Below are 21,941 nucleotides of genomic sequence, written 5' to 3' on the forward strand. Positions count from 1 at the left end.
AAATAGAAAATCATTTTTAATAAAGGATAATAAATCCTGGCTGTGACAGAGCAGCGTCACTCTGAGCCTAGAAAAGGCAATGGGGGTATGAAAAGCGTAACAGCATTGAAAGTTTACCATTACACAGACTTGAAAGATAGCATCTTGAGCAACAGGCTCTTATATCCTCGGGAACATATCACAGAAGAGGTCGAAATATATCACATTTATATCATTTAATAAAAACAAAAATTCTTGGCTAGCAACAGACCTCATAAATTACACCCACACCATGGGGAAAACTCCCATGGAATTGGGGCTATGAGTTTCTTTACTTTCGAAAGACAAACTCCTGCTTGGGAGTTTGTTTTTGGAAACATAAAAACTTTTAAAGTTTGGTGTAAGTGCCACCGATGACTGACGCACACCAACGTTTTAAATGGCATTGTATGAAACGCCATGGCGGTGGTTCACAGACCCATAGAGTTCACTACAGGACCAGCGGTGAGCTCTAAATTTGGCGGGTAGAGTAAAGGCAGGATGGCGGATGCAAAGTCCTCCGCCACCCTGACTGTCTTCATTATGGCCCACACGTTCTTAATTGGACCCTCAATGTAATTACAAATCCTTCTATAACTTTCAGGTTTTAATAAAACAAAATCACCATATAAAATATCATGACTAGTCAGATGAATTGGTTTACTTTGCTAAACCACTACCTTCATTAAAGATAGTCAGCATGCATCAGAAGAATCCAAAATTCTGACAGTGAGAGTGACAAGGAATATAAAGAGAAAAGTGGTAAAATCGTTACAGGAGGGGCTCTAACTACTACAGTTCCTGGAGGTTCGATTAACTAATACAATGTGAAAAATAGAATAAAGCAAGGAACACATTTGGAGTGACCTCACCTGAAGAAAAAGTATAAAAAGAGCAGCGTGTCCACAAACACCTGAGCATAGCTCGCAAGTATGGAAGCAGATATCTTAAACAACAAAAATTGCACACAAATATAAATACATATATAACAGCTATCTAGCATAATGGACCTCTGATGAATGTCACATTAGACAAACTGTTTAAAGAACAACATTAATTAAAACAAAAATAGCAATAGTAGCTAAGCAGACAATAAACAAACGAAGAGATAAAAACATCGAAACCAGGCCAGAAAGTGTTCAACAGAAGACAAGACACAATGAAAACAAGGTTTTGCAAAGTCATTAAAGCTGACTTTAGTGACCAAAAACAAGTAATCAGCACTTTTTCATGCCTGTATTTGAATGTGTTAGCTAATTAAAGCCATGAATAGCCAATTTGGTGTTAATGTTAGCAGCAATAATGGCCTAGGTATTGGTGGTGATAATGTTGGAGGCAGTGGTAACCGAGGAGGCTGAACTTGTAATAATGGCGATGGTGGTAGTGGTATAGTGGTAGATTTTGTAATGTTGACAATGGGAATGGTGGTGGTAGTAATGTTGTTGGTATTAATTGTAGTGACGTGAATAGTGGTAGAAGTGATCCTGGCAATGGTGGGTGTAGTAATGTAAAAAAGCATTGGCAAAATTAATACGTTTTGCAAGACGCTGTGCAACATGGCCAAAATGTAAACAATAAATAAATTAAAAGGTGCAATGACATGCCTGAGCATGTCATTTTGTAGGCAAGATGGATCAGTAAGTTTAAAAAAAAAATATGGAGAAGTGTGAAAGCCCTTTATTAAGGAGGAGGAGGGACCTCAGGGGAGAACTTGCTGCCTGGCCCTCTGTAAAAAATATAAAGAAAGAAAGAGAAGGACTGATCACGTACAGGTTTAGGTGGTGGTAGGGAACAGCAGGAAGGTGGGTAACAACATGGAGTGGGTGGAGTGAAACAGCACATAAGGGAAACGTGACACGGAGGGTAGGGGAGAAGCAAATAGGAGTGAAAGCAACACAGAGGATGGGGTAATTTGCCAAGGGGAACAAGTGCACAAGAGAGGTTGCAGCATATGAAGAAGACCGCAGCATGGTCAGACATGCATTTGGTGGGACAGATGTGAAGACCAAGCGGGAGAGATTTGTAAAACACATGTATTCTTTTGGAGCGCTAAGCCAAAAAGAAGAACATAGTTCCTGAAAAGTGAGCAGTGGAAGGATAGAAGCCAGCCAATCAGAGGGATGGTAAAGGGTCTATGCTCTATGGGAGGGATAAACACAAGATTGACAAGCTGATACAAAAAAGCCATAAAATAGGAAGCAAGTAAATAAGTGACAATAAGGTCAACCAGTAGTAATCAATGGGTGGGCAGTGATCCGCTATAAGTGCTTGGTAATCCCATACCAGGTCTTTTGCAACCAGCCAGATGTGCTGTCTGGTAGACTTGACATAAAAACAACAAAACCTTTGCAACCTGTATACAATGCATGTATGGAGCCAACGCACACAATGTATATTTTAAAGAATAAGTAGCAAAACCTTTTTGCTGTGCTGTCAACCAGACTTAACAAAAATGACAAAGTACGGCTACACCGTCTCACTATGTGACATTCAGACAGCCGAGTACTGCTCCAAAGAAACGCAGATAGGGAAGTCAAATGTTGGCAAGATAGTATAGGATTTGTAATAGAACCATTAACATTTCCAGTGGCATTACTAACAAAAGTGCTGTATAAAGAATTTCAGCCAGTACAAGAAATACAAAGAGAGCACCGAAAGAGTGCATGACCATACTGGAACCAACAAACCCAAACTGCATAATTTGTGAGGCATCAAATCCAACAAAAACAAAGAAAGTCCATAATGAAGGACTATAGCAACCCAAGAAAATACAAATGCATGTGGTGGCTAACTCCTCACTAGTAACTAACGTAATGTTATAAGGAGAGGATTTGTGGATACAATATTGATGCTTGAGAAACAGGATAAATGATGTGGGTTGGTGGCCATAACCGCTGTCTTGATAACTACCAGAAATGGACGAAGCAAGGAATTCTTTGAAATAAGCACCTTTGCTGAGACCATCTAAAAAGATCGATATTTGGTTAGACAAAGGTAGATACTATCGAATACTATACATCCACCAATTTTGCCTGAACATTGTGAGGAACTCTAAGGAAGGGAAGATTCTCCTAAGCAACTTTAAATTAAAAGGCCAGTCTCAGTTACACTGTTTATTTGTGAAACAAACTCCAAGTAATGTCACCCTCCCTCTATCCCTGGCCCTGAATGACATCTCTGTGAGATGTAGCTTTCTTATGGGGACACACTATACGTCATACCTGGGTCAGTTAGAACTCCCCATGATTGTAACCTTGCAGGAGAGGTGATTAACCAGCACTCCCAATAAGTACTGCCCACCTGGAGAGCTCTGCATTGCAAGGCAGATGTGCGCACTAGTGTAGAAGAGAGACTTTTATTTTTATTTTATTTATTTGAGTTTTATATAGCGCTGGCTAGACCCGGAGGTATCGGAGCGCTTTACATAAGGATCCACAAAATTACAGAATTACATCAGTTACAAGAAAACATTTCAAGAGCGTCGGAAGACAAAATAAATGGAGCTTAGAAGGGTAAGGGGTGGGGTAAAGGTGTAGGAGGGAAAAAGGATGGAGATAGGTTGGATGGAGAGACGAAGGAGAGTCTGCACAAAGTCCGGCTGTGTAGGTGACGGTCGAGGGGGAAGTCCACAGCCCATCTCCTCTATAGCTATCAGGTAGCTCCACCGGGCATCAGTCAAGCGGCTAGGTCTCAATGAGAAAACAATTAGAGAGCAAAGAGGAGGGATACATGGAGCGTAAAGGAGGGTAAAGGAGACAGTGGGTGGAGTAAAGGGGTAGGAGGGAGAGTACGATGGAGAGACGAAGTAAGGTCTACCCAATGTCCAGCTGGGTAGGTGACGGTCGAAGGGGTAGTACACAGCCCATCTCTTCTATAGCTATCAAGTAGCTCCACCGGGCATCGGCCAAAAAGCTAGGTCTCCACGGTCGGAGATAGGTTCAAAATTCGGTATCCTGTCAGGTTGGCCGGATGGGGATGTGTTCGAGGTCTGATCTAAGTCCGTTTTTTTCTCAGAGTAGCATGACGTGGTAGGGAACACTGTGGCAGCCATCTTGGGGTCAGGCGGGGATTGACAGGTAGTAACAGGTAGGGCTTAAAAACTTGCATTCCAAGGGCAGCACTTTGCTGATGACTGTCTTGTTTGCAAACTGGGGCATAAGAAATGCATGGAGAGAGCTGTTGTGCCGGTCTTGTGTGTGGGAGAAGCTGATGCTGTATTGCCACTGTCCAAGAGAAGGGTTGGCCTGCAATAAAGCCCAGAGACTGGCTGTAACAGAGTACCAGTGGGAACCAACGTGAGACTTTGATAGGATAGAGAACAAGGTTGCCTTAGTCATCTTCTAGAGGACTTCACCAAACATCCCCTTCCTGCATCACCAGGTATACAGGAGAAGTTTGGTTGCCTGCTGCTGAGAATTAAGCATTTTGAGTCAGACCCTGCTGCAGACAAAACATTCACCACTTGGGATCTTATTGCCAAAAGTGCCCCGGGGGCGCAATGAGCGTGTGCGCACCCAAGGCACTTTGGTATTACAAAATGAGCCGCAGATGCTTGTGCAGCCCCTTCTGTAATACTGATAGCACTGCCGCACATACAGTGCCAGCGCTATTGTGAGAGGGCATTCCCTCAGTTGCATGGCCCCAAGCAAATAAGGGAATCACTCTGGCTCTGTGATCATATTACTGATGCAGGTGGAGATGAAGACATGCCCTTATGAGGCGCACTGAAAGCACGCTACAAAAAGGTGGTGCACTGTCCGTGTGCCCCAGGGGGTCCCATGGAGCCCCCAGACATTCCTCTACAAGCGGGTGAAGTCACTCACTGCACCCGCATGCAAGTGAATCTCTAATCCCTCTTGAAAGTGCATGCTAGTTGCCACTTGCAATGTGAAACGCAGAGTGGCTTTTAAAACAGCTGCTCTGTATTTCACTTGAATGTGCCTTTGCCAGGGAAGCACAAGCTTGTGGCTGCCCTGAGGGCAGCGTATGAACCACATGAGGGCGCAATTTTGACTATTTGCAGCCGGCACACCTGTTTTTACAGGTGTGCTGTGGCGCAAGGAGGGAAAATGCTTACTTTAAGTACTACGGGCCCATTTTGCCATTAATATCACCTTGGCACCAATCTTAGGATTCAGAGAAGTAGCTGAGCTAGGAAATTCTCAGTTCACAACCTTTGGCAACTACTAAATCCAATAAGCACTTCCAGAGATATTTCACATTTAACCCCTAGGTTCATTGTTTTCAACTTTTTCTTTGCTGGAGAAAGTAGCTACAGTCCCTACCCCTGATTTGGGGAAACACTGGCACTGTAAAATCTAAAGCTGTTAAGTATTCTGTACCGTAGGGTGAGGATTCTAGTGTCTGATCCCCAGAACCATTTGTAGTGCCCATCCAATTACCCTCGGGGTAGCAGATGCCTGTGGACTGTGCACGGGCATTGGGCACAGAAAGCCGTCCGACCTCCTCTTTTAGGGTGGTTAGTCAGTAGTTGCATGCAGGTGCATAAAAACTAAATAGAATTTCTTCGGTCAGCAACTGAACCCCAAATCTGTGTTTTGGAAACAGAACACACGTTTCCTTTGAGGAGTAGAACAGACATTACCCCGTTAAAGCACGTCTATTTTCAAGACTGTAAAACCAGTTCATGGTTGATTAAGGGCATCCTCGGTGAGGGGGGTACTTAGCAAATCAGTTTGGGGTCCAGCAGTATGGTGGTGCCAGAACAACAGTGATAAATGATTGCAATTGTCACAGGTGGACAACAGAAACTGCAAATACCCTGGGACCAGGGGAACCAGGTCTCCGCAGGCACCAGCCAAAGGAGCACCTTGAATCTGAAGACAGACATGTATTTAATATAATATCAGCATTTGTGCATGCAACACGCAAGCTGCATCTGTGATTACCTGTGTTTATAAGCATTAGTAAATTCAAGCTAGATCTTTTGGCTTTGCCAATGCTCGTTATAAAGGAGGTTACACCATCATTATTCCTTGACATGAACTAAATAAGGAGTTTTATTCAACAGGGACACAGATCCTAAAAGATAGTCGCAAAATGTAAGTCCTGCTTTCATCACTGCCCCTGTGTTAGAACATATGGATCCTAGTATTTGCCTGTTCCGGAGACTGATGCATCAAAAGTGCAAATACAGCAACACCACCCAGTGGCTAATTAATCACAACAAATGGTTGCTGTCGAACACCATAGCATATATCTCCTAATCGATTGCGTATATTCCGTTCTTTTACAAATTGAACAAGGCGTTTACTATTGTTACTTCTACTATCGACACACAATTCAACAAAACATATATGATGCATTATCAGGGATCCACTCGGGAGGACTTATATTTAGGTAATGCTATTACCAGCTAAAATCTGTATGGCCCCCATCAGAAGATGCTTCAGGGGCGGTCTCCTCAGTAGTCTCTTTTCTGGCAAAAATAAGCTAAATAATTCTTTAAAAACCCAAATCTTCTCCATTGTTTTATCTACATACAACCAGTCTTTTCTTTATTTAAAAAAATATCTTTATGTTCCTCAGTCCATAAGACTTTTCCTACTAGAAGATAACAATCACCCTCACACTTCTGGTCACCCTGGTAAATGTGATAAATACATGATGTTTTGTTTTCTAAAACTGTGTTATTGTTGGACATGCGTAAGGTATAATGTAGAGAGACATTACTGAGATATAGGGCCCTAGTCATAAAGGTAAATATGGTCATTAGCTTTCGTTGAAACCAAATTTACACTCTTATGGCTACCCAGAATTCACGAAGGGGTTCCTGGCAGGCATCAAACACATACCAGTGGGGCGAGATCTGCCTCAATAGTGGATATCTCCATAGACATAAATTTCGCTTAAGGTGTGAAAATAGATATTTCAATGCGTTGGATTGCCTTGGACGTTTGGGTACTCCTATAAACTTCTATGTTTGTGGGCATTCCCAAACTCCAGTAACCGGACTGTAAGGCATGATTTTCCTCTCAGCTTCACAGACGAGAGTGTTATTACGGGCTCCATTTGAGGTAATTTTGCTGGCAAGAAATCGGTGAGACTAGGCTAAGAAGTGACCACAGATTGTTCAGCTACACACCATGATGCAAGGTGATTATTTCTTGTTCCCATATCTATTTCCGCTACTTCTTTGACTGGCTGAAATCTAGGGTGTGTAGCTTTCTGCTCTTCTGCTGTTACATCACTGTTTTAACTTGAGTCCCGTGGGCGCTATGATTTCAGTGCATTGTCCCAACATATTTTTCCCAAACTTACAGGAGATCTCTGTTAGATGCCATATTTTTCCATCTTGCATCTAGGGTAGTTCTCAAGTCATGAAGCAAGCAAACAATCAGAGATTTAATTCAGCTAATTAGGCACCACGCAGCCTGAGCTGTGCACAATGGTTCTTTTCTGGCAATTTAGCTGGATAAGGGTGATTTTATATTACTCAATAAGTGGCATGAAGTGAAAGGACTGTGTGGGGCTTCATGGGGTAACATGTATATCTCCATTCTGATGGCCCCTGACCCAGTGACAGAGATTAGTTAATTGAGAGTCAATCATTGTGCCACACATGGAAGCCAGACCATAATTTGGAAAATAGTGGGGAGCCAACAGTAGTTCTATACATAGTATATGGAATTAATGCAGGAACTGCATTTGGATGATCAGCTCTGTGCTAAGTGTCAATAGTGGCTTAAAGTGAACAAAATTAGGTACTACAATTTGTATCAGATTTCATCATGTAACTTTTTCACCGCACTCTGTCCCTCACTCACCATCACCATTTTTGCGGCATCCCTTTGCTTTAAAACACCTCGGCTCCTCCCCACACCACGATATTAGGTGGGGAGTTGTTGCCCACATTGGAGACCGGCATGCCCCGATGTGCGGAGGGAGCCCAATGATGAAACATGTCACCCTTGGGTGAGTGAGGGTTCTTGTCCGTAAAGGACATCTATTTCCCACTGTCACCAGTTCCTAATCGCACCATATAGATTTCGTAGGGGTAGGACACATCTTTAGTGAGTCTTAAGATTAGATAGGGAGGGATATGTTCTATGTTACTCTCCCTTGGGTCATACGTGTCATCTTAATAATGCAAGTTATGTCTTACAATGCACTGTATAATCTCACTAAAATGTGGTTGGCCTTCCCAATTTTGCGGAGAGTAAGAATTTCTAAGCTAAGATAGTAATGAACTTGAAAATACTTCCAGGTCAGTGCATTTTTAGAGAAAGATCCAGATATTACACCTTCTCCTTGCAAAGGGATGTTGTTAGTATTTGGCGTTCATGATGTTACTTTGTTGTATGATGTTCAAGTGATTCCTTTCCAGCTGATCCTCTTTTACGACGATATGCTGATGGCCTGCAGAAAGGATTTTAGTATCTTCGCCAAAGTTATCTTTTGCCTAAAGACAGGCCATTTCCTTCTTGTCACTGGCAGAAACCAGTTACTTGGCCCAACCCTGCATGTTGATGTACATCCCTCTTAGATGTAACTCAGCTCCTCCTCAAAATATTACATAATTTTTCAAATGATGATAATTCAGTGGTTTTTAATGCTGTTCTGCCTTTTAGGGAATGGACATCAAATGACCCTGACCTCAAAACAATACGGAAGATCTCACAGCTAGTTCCCCCACTGTGATACGTCCAACTGAGATGCTAGAGACCATTCTACTTTTTAGAAATTAAGCTGTGACATTTTTCATGCCTAGATACACTCGCACCCAAGCTTGCAGAATCTATACCTTCACCACATATCTTAAAAGCCATATAAGAATTAACAATAGAACATCTTTGACTAAAAGGTTACACTCATTACAGAAACTTATGGTTAATACTGTAGGCCAGATAAATATGCTCCCTGTTTCCTTGACAGAACATTTCAAGAGTTATCCTTGGAAAAGCCTTGGCTTCCAAACTCGAACATTTGTGCATCACTCTACAATGTCTGACATGACCAAAGTAAGTTAAGACAGAAACCAAACATCTGATATTCACAAGTTCGAGATACTGGCCATGTGGAGTAGGAGGAGGACTAAGGGCTCATACGTTCCTTCTCTTTAATGCTTTGCTTAGCAGTAACTTTCAGTTCAGTGACTTTGTGAAAGAAAACCTACGACGTAATACATCAAATTATCACAATACTTGGGCAATATTGTCAAGGTAAATTTTAACCATTTTGGACTTGATCTTTGTTTATTATTGTTTTATTTAATATTCTATTTATTTACTTATAACAGTTATATCTGTTTTTGACATCTTTCAATTGTTTTTAGTATCTAAACAAAGCATTTATTGCAAAAGAAAACTCACTGGTAAACAGAATGTTTAAATTTTGTGGATATTTCTTGCATTGTTCCATACTTTTTCAGTCAGAAATATTACATGGTACAACAACGTCATGAGACAAAGTGGTTACAATTTGTCACAATGCAATTGCTCTGCTGTCTAGTATTATCATGATATTGTCCAACACCTCTCATGCAGGGCAAAATGCATGCAGCATCCTTTCAGCCACACGCTGTGAACAGGCGCCCACAGTGAAGTGCTCTATGTATTCACAGAATACAATACCTCATTCACACAATACAATACCTCATTCACAGTGGCTACTATCTGTTCCACTCTAACAGTGGCGGTGTAAGTAGTTCACTTATGGGTTGTTCCTTTTCGTTTCATACATTGTCTGTGTGTTACGTGCGTTGTATATCAACTATCCTAATTACTGTGGATAGGAGCACATCTACCACATACCATCTTGTGGTGTATTGGAAAATAGCCAGTCCATATTTTGCTCTACTGCGAGAGAGAATGTTGTCCTATGAATAGTTTAGAGTTTGACAAACGTATAGGTTCTAGGACATCGTCATGATACCTGATGGACTTATCCCTAGTAGAAGTGACGGAGCTGTCTAGCTCCACTGAGGTAGACAAGGTGAAAACCTACCAAGCAAAGTAGCTGAGCACAACTTATGTTGCAGGAAACGACAAAACGAGCTGACAGTCTCCCTGCTTGTTTAGGTAAAGGGAATGAGTGAAACAGTGTGCGCTAAGGCCTCTTCATAGTTTACAGTCCCTCAAAATGCCCTTATTTGCCTGAGAAAGCACCATGCTCTGTTCTAATCCCATATTCAACACACCATTTTAAACCACACCCTCTACCCATGTACACATCAACAAGTCATTTTCTGGATTCACCTTATTACATGCACTCTCTTAGCAGAAGGCCACTGCAACAAGCATGATAAATACATGCATCTATGGATCTATTTCTCCCACAACCCTCTGCTTCACTCCATGTTTAAGCACAGCCCCAAGTTAACCACCACTTCGATGGAGCACACCTCCGAACCTCATGCACGACACCAAAAAACGCACCATTTGGTCATCTATATAAACCCACACACCATCATCGACACAGAACCATGTCGCCTCTTACTTGACCACTAAAAGTCTTTTCAGACCTCGCTCAGTGATGAATTACTCTGCAAAAACATTAGATTGGTTTGGTGGGTTACACATAGATCAAAGAAGATCCTCAAATGAGAGGGTTTCTACCCCCATCAAGTGAACAATCGAACTAACATACAAATAGATAGGCTGTGTTTATTGGCATTTGGAAATAGAGGGGAACTTCTAAGTGTCCCAGAGAGAATGCTTTTAGTGATGCTGACCATAACGCCATGTGAGGCATGAACCACACTTCGCTAACTTGATTATGATGTCTCAGAACTCTGAAGAGTCTAGTCAGCGATATAATATATCCCAAATAGACTCCACATATATTTTTAATTTCCATATATCTTTTACTTCAAGTGGGCTTTCTTCACATATCCTTTATGCTTCCGATCAGCTACTCGTATTTGAATTTGACTCTCTGTATCATTTTCACATTATTTGTCATGGCTGGCTCTTGCCTTTTTAATGCCCTCAGCAAAAATGGCCAAGAACCTTCCAGCACACCTATATTTTCCTGCCATACACACACACACCACAAATAAGCAAGTCATCAAGCTATACTTAAAAATACACAATGGTCCTTTAAGTTTGACCATTAGCAATAATAATTTTTCAAGGTATATCCACCCTCCGTAGCTCTTTTTTAGTAAGCTGCTTGCGTGCCCAGGGGTATACTGGTCAGCTAATGATGTAAAGCAAATGAAATGTTAATGCTTCTCATAAATACTGGAAATTCAAAAGTGCCAGCGTTTACGTTAAGGAAAGGCCTGATATTGTGTTAAATCCTGCTTCCATATGTTCGCACACATTTTCTCATATAACATCCCACATCCTGCACAACCTGCCGCTTCCCTTTTTTTGGATTCATTAAACATTCTCCCTCTGAAATGTGCTTGGTAAGCTATCATTAAGCGTTTAGGTTGTTGCAAGCTGAGGAAGAACAAGGGTAGGAGGCATAGCAAATCAGACTGAGGCCAACCTGTACACAGAACAACCAGGGCTCCAAAAAGGCGCTAATGATCTCGCTTTGGTGTCAGGCTTAGAGCAAAACTCCTCTTCTGATTAGAAAAGTCAGCATTACCATTCAATACAGTCAGGAAGATCAGACAAGTCACGTGCAAATTCGGGATGGAATAAATGCATTGAATGCTCCTGCCACATTTCTGTCCTTCCATTTATTTCCATGACAGAGAAACAGATTTGAGGATGTCTGAGGTTTTGCTCTGAGGACTCTGTTATTTGTCAAGTGACAGCATTTCTGGCACAATGTTGCTTGCAGAGTCCTTTCTATTCAAGGATCTTCTTAAAGAAATTCCTCCAGAGATCACGGTGACCTAGATTCAAAAATGCAGACATAGGTCATCTCTTGTGGTACTTCATCTCAGATGAGCCCTCCTTCCGAAAACAATGACATTTTCTTTCTAAGGACAGGGGTATATCTGATAGAAGTTGGCCAAGCTCGTCTTAAGCAAGCTACCATCCCACTGCGATAGGTAATGGTGCAATAAAGGAGTCACATTTCTGGAGGTATTGTTTCTGATTTCATGTGTAGATGTAGTAAAATCTAGAATGCCACATTTATATCATGGATCTATAGAAACGGATTTAAATTAAAATGACAAAGACATTGTTTGGCACAGAAATGTATGTTGGTCAATATTAAAAAGAATAATTTGCATGTTAAACATTGTATAATTGTTTTTTTTGTACATTGACAGCCGATATGGAGTGGAAGATACTGGAGTATTTTATTGCAGATAACCAGCCATCTATGTGAACATCTTATTGAAAGTCTACTTTCTCAGTTCTTAGACCATCATGACTAAGCAATCACCTATTGATCATCTCTGGAATATAGCTGGAGTCCCCTAAGTGGCACTCTCAAAAGGTCAATAAATGGGAGTCAACATTTAGCATTCAACACAAAAAGAGGGCCAGGCATTTCCATCGGTCAGTTATAGGTGTAGTGAAGACAGGGTTTTGCCTGCAAATATTGCTATGTTAGCATAAGCGTTTTAGAAGTTAAACGCCATCTTGCCACTTTGCCGCTTTTGCACACGATACTACACGCAACTGTTATTATAAGTAAAACTGCTTGCTTAATTTTTCTTCACATGAGAACGGTCTGTTTGTCACAACCCTAGACTTACACCACGAGCTTAGTCTGAACACTGTGTGCAGAAGCCTTCAAGGTCAAATAACAATGTATGCTGTTGAATTCAGGTTGATCGGCCCACGCTCTAGACACATTAAGCACACAGCTGCAAATATCTGAAACTCGGGTGCCTGTAATATTGCATTGCATGCAGGGTACTGGCACTTGGAGAAAACCTTTCCAGCTACAGAGAGCGTTGCTGATCCTGTTATGTGAATTACCTAAGCTGATCTTGGAGGTATGGGGTTCCCCTTTCAAGCCTAGAGACCTTCTATTATTATAAAACTAGCTTCTAGCCAGGGGAGGGTGGTACACAAGGCGCTATAAGACCGGTTTCCACTATCATTATAATATGATTTCTCCCTTTTTGTTTTATGGAGTTGTAACAATGCTGATGGTTTTATTTCTAATCATTTGTCTGCTTATGTTAGCCAAAATACTGCATCTTAGAGCACGTAGTTAAAAATAAACATTTAAAACTTTTCCGTGTCTCTGATTACTCATGTTGTGGAGTTGTATGAGAATAAAGACGAAAGAGTGTTCTTGATTCCCAGCATTCCTGAGAGTACCCTAAGTCGCTTGTTCTGGGTTGTCTAATCAGTGGTAGCTTCGCTGTAGTACGGAGAACGAATGAGACACTGATGCTAGTCGGATAGGGGTTCTGGGTACTGAGGTGAGTTTTTGGTACACCAAAATTCACTGAGGTCCTGGTTTCCTGCGCATAGTTCTGTGCATGAGCAGAATTCCCACAACATAGGAAGCCTCACTAACCTGGTTTGTGATAGAGAACATTTAAGAAGTCCAACGCTACACTTCAAGTTAGCTACAGATCTGCTTAAATGTTGGAACCCTCCAATGGGATTGTTATCAATTTCATTTACTGTCTAATTTTGCCCTGTGGCACCCCTTATCACTTCGTTTGGCTTTGTTTGACACACTTGCAAAACTTTCCTAGTGCAAGGTGTGGATGAAGGAGTGAGAACTGGATAAAATTAAACATACGTTAAACTGAAATATTAGTGGTGGAAGGCACCCCAGAATTTTGCCCCTCTCGTTTTAGCTATAAGGCTTATGCTTCTTCATCAAAGTTAAACATAGGTGAATCTTCTTATTGGATTCCGAGCTGGGTTGCTGTAAAAAGTCTACCCAGTCCTTCCACCACAGGAGAGATGTACAGTTGTTCTATCCACTGTCATTTGAAAATTCAATCAAATATAATCCTGTCTGGGATACCTGCATTATCTCTTTTGGATGCTGAATCAAATAAGAATATGAACACTTGCCATTTAAAACAAGTAACACACAGCTTCCTAGAACTGGCGTATCTCTGCTGGTTGCCGTTTGAGAGGGGGGGGGTGCTTCAAAGATTTCGGTGCATGAGTCTAGCTACAGAACTGCTCAACAATTCCTTATTTCGGTACTTCAACATGCATCTAAGATCTCTTACCACCAACACATTTGTGACAAGATTTCTCAGAATTGGTGGTTTGGTACACTCCATCAACAATATTGGGCATATAGAGAACCACTTGACTTCTTAAAATATTTTTTCATGATCCTCTCCACCTGAGAACATGATGGGAACATCCCCTCTAAATCCTCTCCATGACAATAGAGCACTTAAAGAGCTAAAGTGAGAAAACAACTTCAGTACCTGCACATCACAGCCAGGCAGGCACATGATATTAAGTGAAGGAGTGAGGAGGTGCTTGAAAAGTTCTTCCTATTGTTAATGAAATTTGTGCTCCCCCAATTTGAACTTTGCAAGTGTTTAAATAACACACTGGCGGTGAATGTTTGACAATGTTCCGCTTTCCACCCAACATTTTTTTGTGTTTCTATAGTCTCCCTAAGTGGGAAGGGTATGTCCAAACATGGGTCCCTTGCTCGCTGTGCCACTGGATTCAAGCTAGCCTGGCTGATGAGGGGTGATATCCCGATACCGGCCCCAAGACGCTTGTTTACAGACGAGGGAGGACTTGGCCTGGCAGTTCGGGCTGAACTGTTCCCATGGGGAGCAGGTTCAAGACTGATTTGCATATGGCTGGGTCCAATCTGGCGTGGTGTGGCATGCAACAAAACAATGGCTTTATCCTAGATCTGTGACTGGGGGTGAATGTTTGACAATGTTCAGCATTACATCCATCATTTTTTTGTGCTGCTATAGATAAAACAATAGCCTGTGGATCGCAGATCTTGTTGACAAGGTACTACTCTAGCACTCCATCAGCGTAATAGCTGAAAAAACAGCAAGAGCAGAGCACCAATGTATGTTTTCATGCACAGGTCGAATGGATATCACGTGACAAAACCAAAACCAAGGAGATCACAGATGCAGAAACTGAAGTTGTGGGACAGTGTGCAATCTACCTTCAAACTGATATAAAAATGTAAACTTTCAGCGCTGAGTAGGCTATTCAAAAGTTTGTCACCTGCGATGCCAGGCATGAGACTGAGCCTTTCTTCAACAGAGACAGGCATAACTTGGTGTCATAGCTTAGCAATGAGCAAGAAAATGGCTCTTGCTCTTACAGATATGCTAGGGTGCATTTTCAGTCCCACACTATGGAGCCAAACTACCTCATGGCACAACTCACGTCAACTGATTTGCCATTTGTTTGCAGTTAGACAAATACCAGAATTTTTGTGGTGAGGGACGTCACAGCTAGCTGTAATCAGGATGCTGTGTGCTGAGATATCAAGGAGCTAAAGGCCACCGTAATGTTACAATCAGTATTAATGACCATAGTGATGATGTTGCTTAAGATTAGCTACCACATTACACCCTGTATGCTTATAGGGATCCCATAATGCATCTGACCATCTACAAGTAGCATTTATGGTCAAAGTCTTGGAAGAAATAATAGCCTTCACTGCAAATAATTGTACCCTCAGCACAAGAAGAGGACTCTCAAAAAGAAGAACATATCGAAAATTTACAAATTGCAAATTAATGCTAACAGTGTAACTAACACAAAGTAAGGTTTAACCTACAATGTTACATTAGACATGGCAACTGGTAGTTCTCGCGGCCTACTCTGTGCCAGCGCCTCCCTGGAGAGATGTGTGACCGCCGTACAATCTGCACCTGTAAAATGAACATCTGTGCTGCATCTGGGAGCTTTGCAACCACAGCTGCCCTTTAAAATGGCTGATTGCATAGATGCGGGTAATGGGGAATCACATGATAAAGGACTACACATTGTATGTAATAACTATAGAGGCGGCTCAACTGATAGCTTAGCAGTAAGACCCCTAGTGACTATGAAAGTTAGCACAATAAAATTCTCCCAGGGCCATCATTTTGAGATCTGCTCCATTTAGTTGGTTGTTATGCAAATCATCAAAATTAATGTTTTGTTTTACATCACACATGGACAATGAATTAATTATTTAAAAAAGTTCAATGTGGACACTCTGAAAAACAATAAAACAGTGATAGCCATGGTTAAATCTTGAGCAAATAACTAAAGAAACACTTTACTTTTTCATTTTAATTGTCACAAAGTTGTGAGTTACTTACCAACCGGCTTCTCACACACAAGTCCATCTGCCATGGAAGTGCAAGGGTTGGCTTTCAGACCGGCCACCTCTGGTCGCTCCAGGTAAGCACAAAATCCAGAATCATTTGGTTCTTCTGGCAGCCACTGGAGGGATGTATTGGTGAAGGGAGACATGTCCTCCCAGCCCCAGTAGGAGATGTTGATCTTCCGTAACCCTACCCATGGTGTTATATTCTACAAAGGAAAAGCAAAAATACCTACAATTAGAACAGTCTACAACTAACCCCACAAACAACTGGACCACTGAACAATCTAAGGACCACCCTCATATGTTCAGCACATCTTTTTAATTGCTTAATAGTGTGTTTGAGCATATCTCATTATGGTCTTTTACTTTAATTAGCCGTGTTTAGAGCCATTAATAGGACTAGATTCGAATGGCGAATTACGTATTTATTTATTTATTTTACTTTAGTGAGAAATAGACTCAAGGGAGCCTTAAGACACTTAAGAGGTCAATGGGTTATTCAAGGTTACATACAGTATAAAGCAGAGTTATGGGGTATTCACTTCAATTTCTTCTATTTACATGGTACAGCTATAAGTACAATGTATATTAATGATAGAACAAAGTAATGATATAGAATAAACACATGAAAGTAAAATTTACAATGGTGGAACAAACCTATTATCAAAGACAGCAAGGCCGTAGATGAGAGATGGTTATCGATCATTGGGAAATTCACTTCATTTTTTTAGTGCAGCATGGAAACTTTGCTACCTGAAGATCAGGAAGAGAAAGTTCCAGATTTTTAGACTACAACTTGAGAACCATTGTGCCAGGGTGAGGTTCTTCTTGAAGTTTGGTGTGTCCAGAATGGATATGACGGATCTGAAATGATTCAAACCTTCAAGATGTTTGATTTGTGCACCAGGTAGTAGGAAAATCCTGTAGGTTTTCATTAATGAAAACGGACTTTTTTAAACGCACTTGTATGAATTGCTATGCCCTGCTCTATGATGTGGGCAAGCAGCATGTGGTGGGAACAAGAAGACATTAGACAAGACAACACAGCGAGCAGGGCAGCCTTGAAGAATAAAGAGAAACTTTAGGTATTCTGGTGAGGAGAGAATTCTCATGATCCAGTCTGAACAACACTGAAGCTTATGTCATTGCCTTAAAATCGTGGTCATGGATGTATTCTTGTTCCTTTCAGAAGCTCGGTAGGAGTTGGGTGTTTTGGCCATATTATTTAAATGAGGGTAAAACATTTCCTGTAAGATCTAGAAGGGGTGAAATCAACAATGACTGCATGGATTGCAGGATGGCATGAAGATATAGCAAAGATTAGACAGGGAGATCAGAAAAAAAGAGAGCACACTTAACTGAGGGTTGACATTTAGAAGGTGTTGTATCATAGCATCAAGGAGTTCATTTTTTCAGGGTCAGCGTGAGGCATAACAAATCAGCTAGTGAGGAAACATGCAAATACAACTGTGTCATTAGCTTAATTGTTTATCAAATTTCAAATTCATTAGGTTTTCACCAAGAAAAAAAGAAAAAAGGTTGGGAGCAGGAATAATACTCTGAAGTACAACTTGAAGAAGGAGTCTTCCATTATTACCTACTGTGCTGAGCTGGTCGCACAGGATGAGAACCAGGAGAGGGGTACTAAATCATCCACCAGACAAACCCATTGGGTGAGAAGAATCAGATCCAATGTAGGCCTCATTAATAGACGCATGGACTAGAAAAGGTTGCAGTGCAGTTTCTCATGATTGGCTGCCAGTGTCAGGTGGCATCCTGACATCACCGAACACTCTAGAACAATACATTTAGGGAGGTTGGTCTCTGAGATAAGCTTGGAAGCCATTTTTGTTCACGTTGTGCACTTTGTTAAGGGACTACTTATCATCACCGGCAATCATCTTTGTCAGACCAGGGCCGCAGTGGCTCAGCCTGCACATCAAGAATTTAGAACAAGGTATAATGACAGTGTGAGCGAGGGTGTTCTCCCGGCCACGCAGCGGTTGGCCCATATAGTGGTTATCCACAAGCCGGGAAGGCCCCCTGAACAATGCTCTTCATATCGACCCATTTCACTATTGGACCCGGAGGTTAAAATTTTGGTGAAAATCCTGGCTCATCGAATTTCTCCCCATCTTCAAAAGTGGATTCACCCAGATCAAAATGGCTTTATGCCAACCAAAAATATGGCGCTTAACCTACGTCGCTTGTTCGGGGTGCTGGGGCGGAGCGCCACAATCCAAGAAGACGCAGTTATCATGTCCCTGGACGCCAAAATGGCGTTTGACATGACTGAGTGGCCCTTCCTATTTGCGGCCCTGGAGAGGTATGGCTTCGGGAGCCGGTTTTTATCCTGGGTGAGACTTCTATACTCCACCATTGGCATGTGTCGCGGTGAACGAGGGTAGGTCGGTGGTTTTTGAGTTGGGGCGGGGCACAAGACAGGGATGTCCGCGGTTCCCCTTGCTCTCGCACTTGAACCCCTCGCAATATGGCTTAGAGGCGATCCTGCGATCCGAGGTCTTAACTGGGCACCAAACTGGAGAGACTTAATATCCCTCTAGGCGAATGATATTCTGTTGTATTTGGCGAGGCCCCGATTTTCAATTAACGCGGTCCTTCAAGTATTCACCCTTCTTCAAAAATATTCCGGATATACCATCAATTGGGACAAGTCCCTTATATATGTCCTTAGTGGCCGTACGCCCCTGCTCCGCCAGGGGTTGCGGGGCCAAGTTTGTGATCGAGGGCTTTCGTTATCTTGGTATATATATCACAACAAATGCGGAGGTCTTTAATCAACGTAATTTGTTGCCCCCCCTATTGTGTCTTAAGGCCGATGTCCAACATTGGAAGACGCTCCCTCTTACACTCTTGGGAAGGGCAGCTCTTTATAAAATGATGGCTCTACCCCGCTTCTTATATGCTCTGCAGAATACGCCTCACCCAGTCCCACCTCATTATTTTACATCTATTGAATCAGAGGTGCGTAATCTACTCTGGAATGATGGTCCACCCCGAATTGCACTGGCCAAATTAACCAAGAGCTGGTACGATGGTGAAATTGCGTTGCCAGCCATTCGGTATAATTATTCGGCTTCACAACTCATGGTTCTCACTCATTGGATGCACCGACCTATCACTGATCCATCGTACAGAATGGACAGGCACAATATGTTGCCCGGCACCTATCTCAGGGTGCTCTATGGTGGAGCAAAGTTGGAGCCCAGGTTTACTCCGACCTCAACGACGGTCTCCATTTGGCATACAGCGAACTCAGCCCTTGGTTGGAGAGGTAAGCTCATGCAGGCTACGCCTTTGTTGGATTCCGATCGTCTGGGTCTGCTTTGGTTTCGACAAATGGGATCTGATTGGATTATCGAGGTTGGGAGATGTTTGGGTGGGAGACGCAGTCATTCCGTTCGGCGACCTGCAGCGAAAATTCGACTTGCACGAAAACAAAACTTTGTTATCTTCAAGTGCATAGTGCACTATCTAAAGTGCTCTCTAGGGGTGAGGTTCTACCGGTGTCTTCTCCGTTGGAGGACAGGCTTCTCGATGACTATCTCCCTGAGAAGGCCATATCTCTAACCTATCATAAGCTTCAAAATAACGCGCCTGACCTTCTGGTTAAAGTTCGGGCACAGTGGTGTTTAGATGTGGGTGATATTGATAATGAGGATTGGAGAGCGGCCCTCGCCTCGAGAGACTGAGATCCGGTCCGGGTTCAAGCAAGTCCAACTTAAATTACTTCATAGGATTTATTATACGAGCATGGTCCTGGTGAAAATGGGTCTTATGAGTTCCCCCGTCTACCCGCAAGGTTGTGGCTAGGTGGGTACCTATTTACATCAATGGTGAGATTGCCCGCTCCTTCAGAAGTACTGGAGAGAGATTCTTGTGACTCTGTCCCAGATTTGCATGAAAGAAATTGACAATTCCCCGAGACTCTGCCTTTTGAATATTTGGGAGGCCACTGACCTGACGAGGCCGGAGCGTCTGTGGGTCTCCTTGGGATGCATGTTGGCCAAATGCAATATTGCCAGGACGTGGAAGGGTGGAATTGAATTAAAATGCTTGGATTGGGAATACAATATGGATTGGTGTATGCAAGCTGAGGGAGCGATGTATGAGAGTAGGGGCTTCCCGGGGAAGTGGACCAAAATCTGGGCCCCATGGAATGAAAGCAGAGATTGGTTGTGCATCCCCTTTGGTGATACCTCCCCATTCAGGATGATGCGGAAACAATATAATTTGGCGTCCTATGACCGCATTTCCACTGACGATACCCAACAATGATCTGTTTCTACACAAGATCCCCCCCCCCTTCTGTATCGTTTAGCATTGGTTTTTAGCCACATTTTCTTTAACCTTGTTTTGTAAAACCATGACTGCTTTTGTTTTTGTTTTTGTTTGTGATATTATTTGATTTGTTTTCTTAAAAAAGATTTATAAAAAAAAAAAGAATTTAGAACAAGATGTGTTCCTGTAATGATGCTCAGAAAGTATACAGCTGTATCATGTGCTTCCAGAGCCTATAGGGTGCTATGAAGGACAGTAACTCTATAGTATTGCATTTGATGATTGCCACTGAACCATTTTCACGCAGGATGCCCGAAGCCATCATGTGCTACTGTGTGGGCTACCCAGCACATAAGGACTGAACGCAGTCACAGATCCTCCTGAGACTGGAAGAGATTTCCATTTACCTTCTGAGGGGGAGAGCCCATAGGGAATCTATTTCGCTCTCTATCTCTTTCTCTCTCCCTCCCACAAGGGGGAATGAAACAAAGGCAAGGAAGGCTCGCTCACCTCAGACACACTAAACCTACACTAGCGCAGGAAGTCCTTCACGACTAAGGTTGCCTATCACTCAATGTGTCAGTTACCCCTAGGCAAAATGATAAGACTGACCTTCAGGTGAGAGGAACCGTCTGCTTTCACAACAGGCACCATCATTTCAATGTAGTAGTAAAAGGACATGGCTTGAGGTGCGATCTCAGTCCTGAAGGACTCAGTGGAACAGAAGAGATGAAAAAGGTGATCAGGCAACTTTAATCCTGTCCTCTGCATAAAAACTAGAAAAAAGCTGCATTTAGTTTCTGCAAGTGGGCCCAGTTTTATGGCCTTCAATTGCAGAAGCTCTGTCTCCTCCGTCAGACATTCAGTAGCACAGGTGTGGAGTTAGAGAGGGAAGGATAGACAAACAGATAAGACAGAGCTTAAATCACTGACAGATCTCAGGCGTTATGTGTGATCTTCCTCCAATCACTGAGAAACAAGGAGACATAGGCCCCTCCCCTGGTCTTGAGACATCTATGGTCACTGGCAGTGAGTAGTCAGGTTTGTATATTTCAGCGGAGGCCAAAAATCCTGTGGAGGGCTACTCTACTCAAGAGAAGGTGCAAGGAATCTACAACAATTTTCCGAGCACCTTGAGATCCCAGGACATGACAGTATCCGTAACCTACCCTAAATGTAAGCTGACTAGCTTCCAGCCAATGAACAAAGAGGAGGTTTATAAACTTCTTCTCTCCTTAAAATCAGGGGCACCTACTGATCCCTGTCCACCGTTCATTATGCATCAAGCAGCAGACACGATCTGTGTTAATCTTGTTCCCATTTTAAATCAAGTTTTAGCCTCCGGACACTATCCTACAACTTGGAAAAGGGCAGCTATCACCCCTTTAATAAAAAAACTAAGCTTAGACCCTAGTGACTCCAAGAACTATTGCCCCATTGCTGGTCTCCCTATGGCG

At 42.4% G+C, this 21,941-nt stretch overlaps 1 protein-coding gene across 2 annotated transcripts in view; it reads right to left on the reverse strand.

The window, feature by feature from the left end:
* The window catches only part of ATRNL1 (attractin like 1), a 2,333,760-nt gene that overhangs the window by 1,407,567 nt on the left and 904,252 nt on the right, over positions 1-21,941 (reverse strand). For both annotated transcript variants that reach the window (XM_085603276.1, XM_085603277.1), the window contains exon 16: positions 16,175-16,388. In XM_085603276.1, the coding sequence (XP_085459402.1) occupies positions 16,175-16,388 (214 nt within the window). The remainder of the gene's footprint in view (positions 1-16,174; positions 16,389-21,941) is intronic.

The sequence above is a fragment of the Triturus cristatus genome, chromosome 1_2, assembly GCF_964204655.1.
Source record: "Triturus cristatus chromosome 1_2, aTriCri1.1, whole genome shotgun sequence".
Taxonomy (NCBI): Eukaryota; Metazoa; Chordata; class Amphibia; order Caudata; family Salamandridae; genus Triturus; species Triturus cristatus.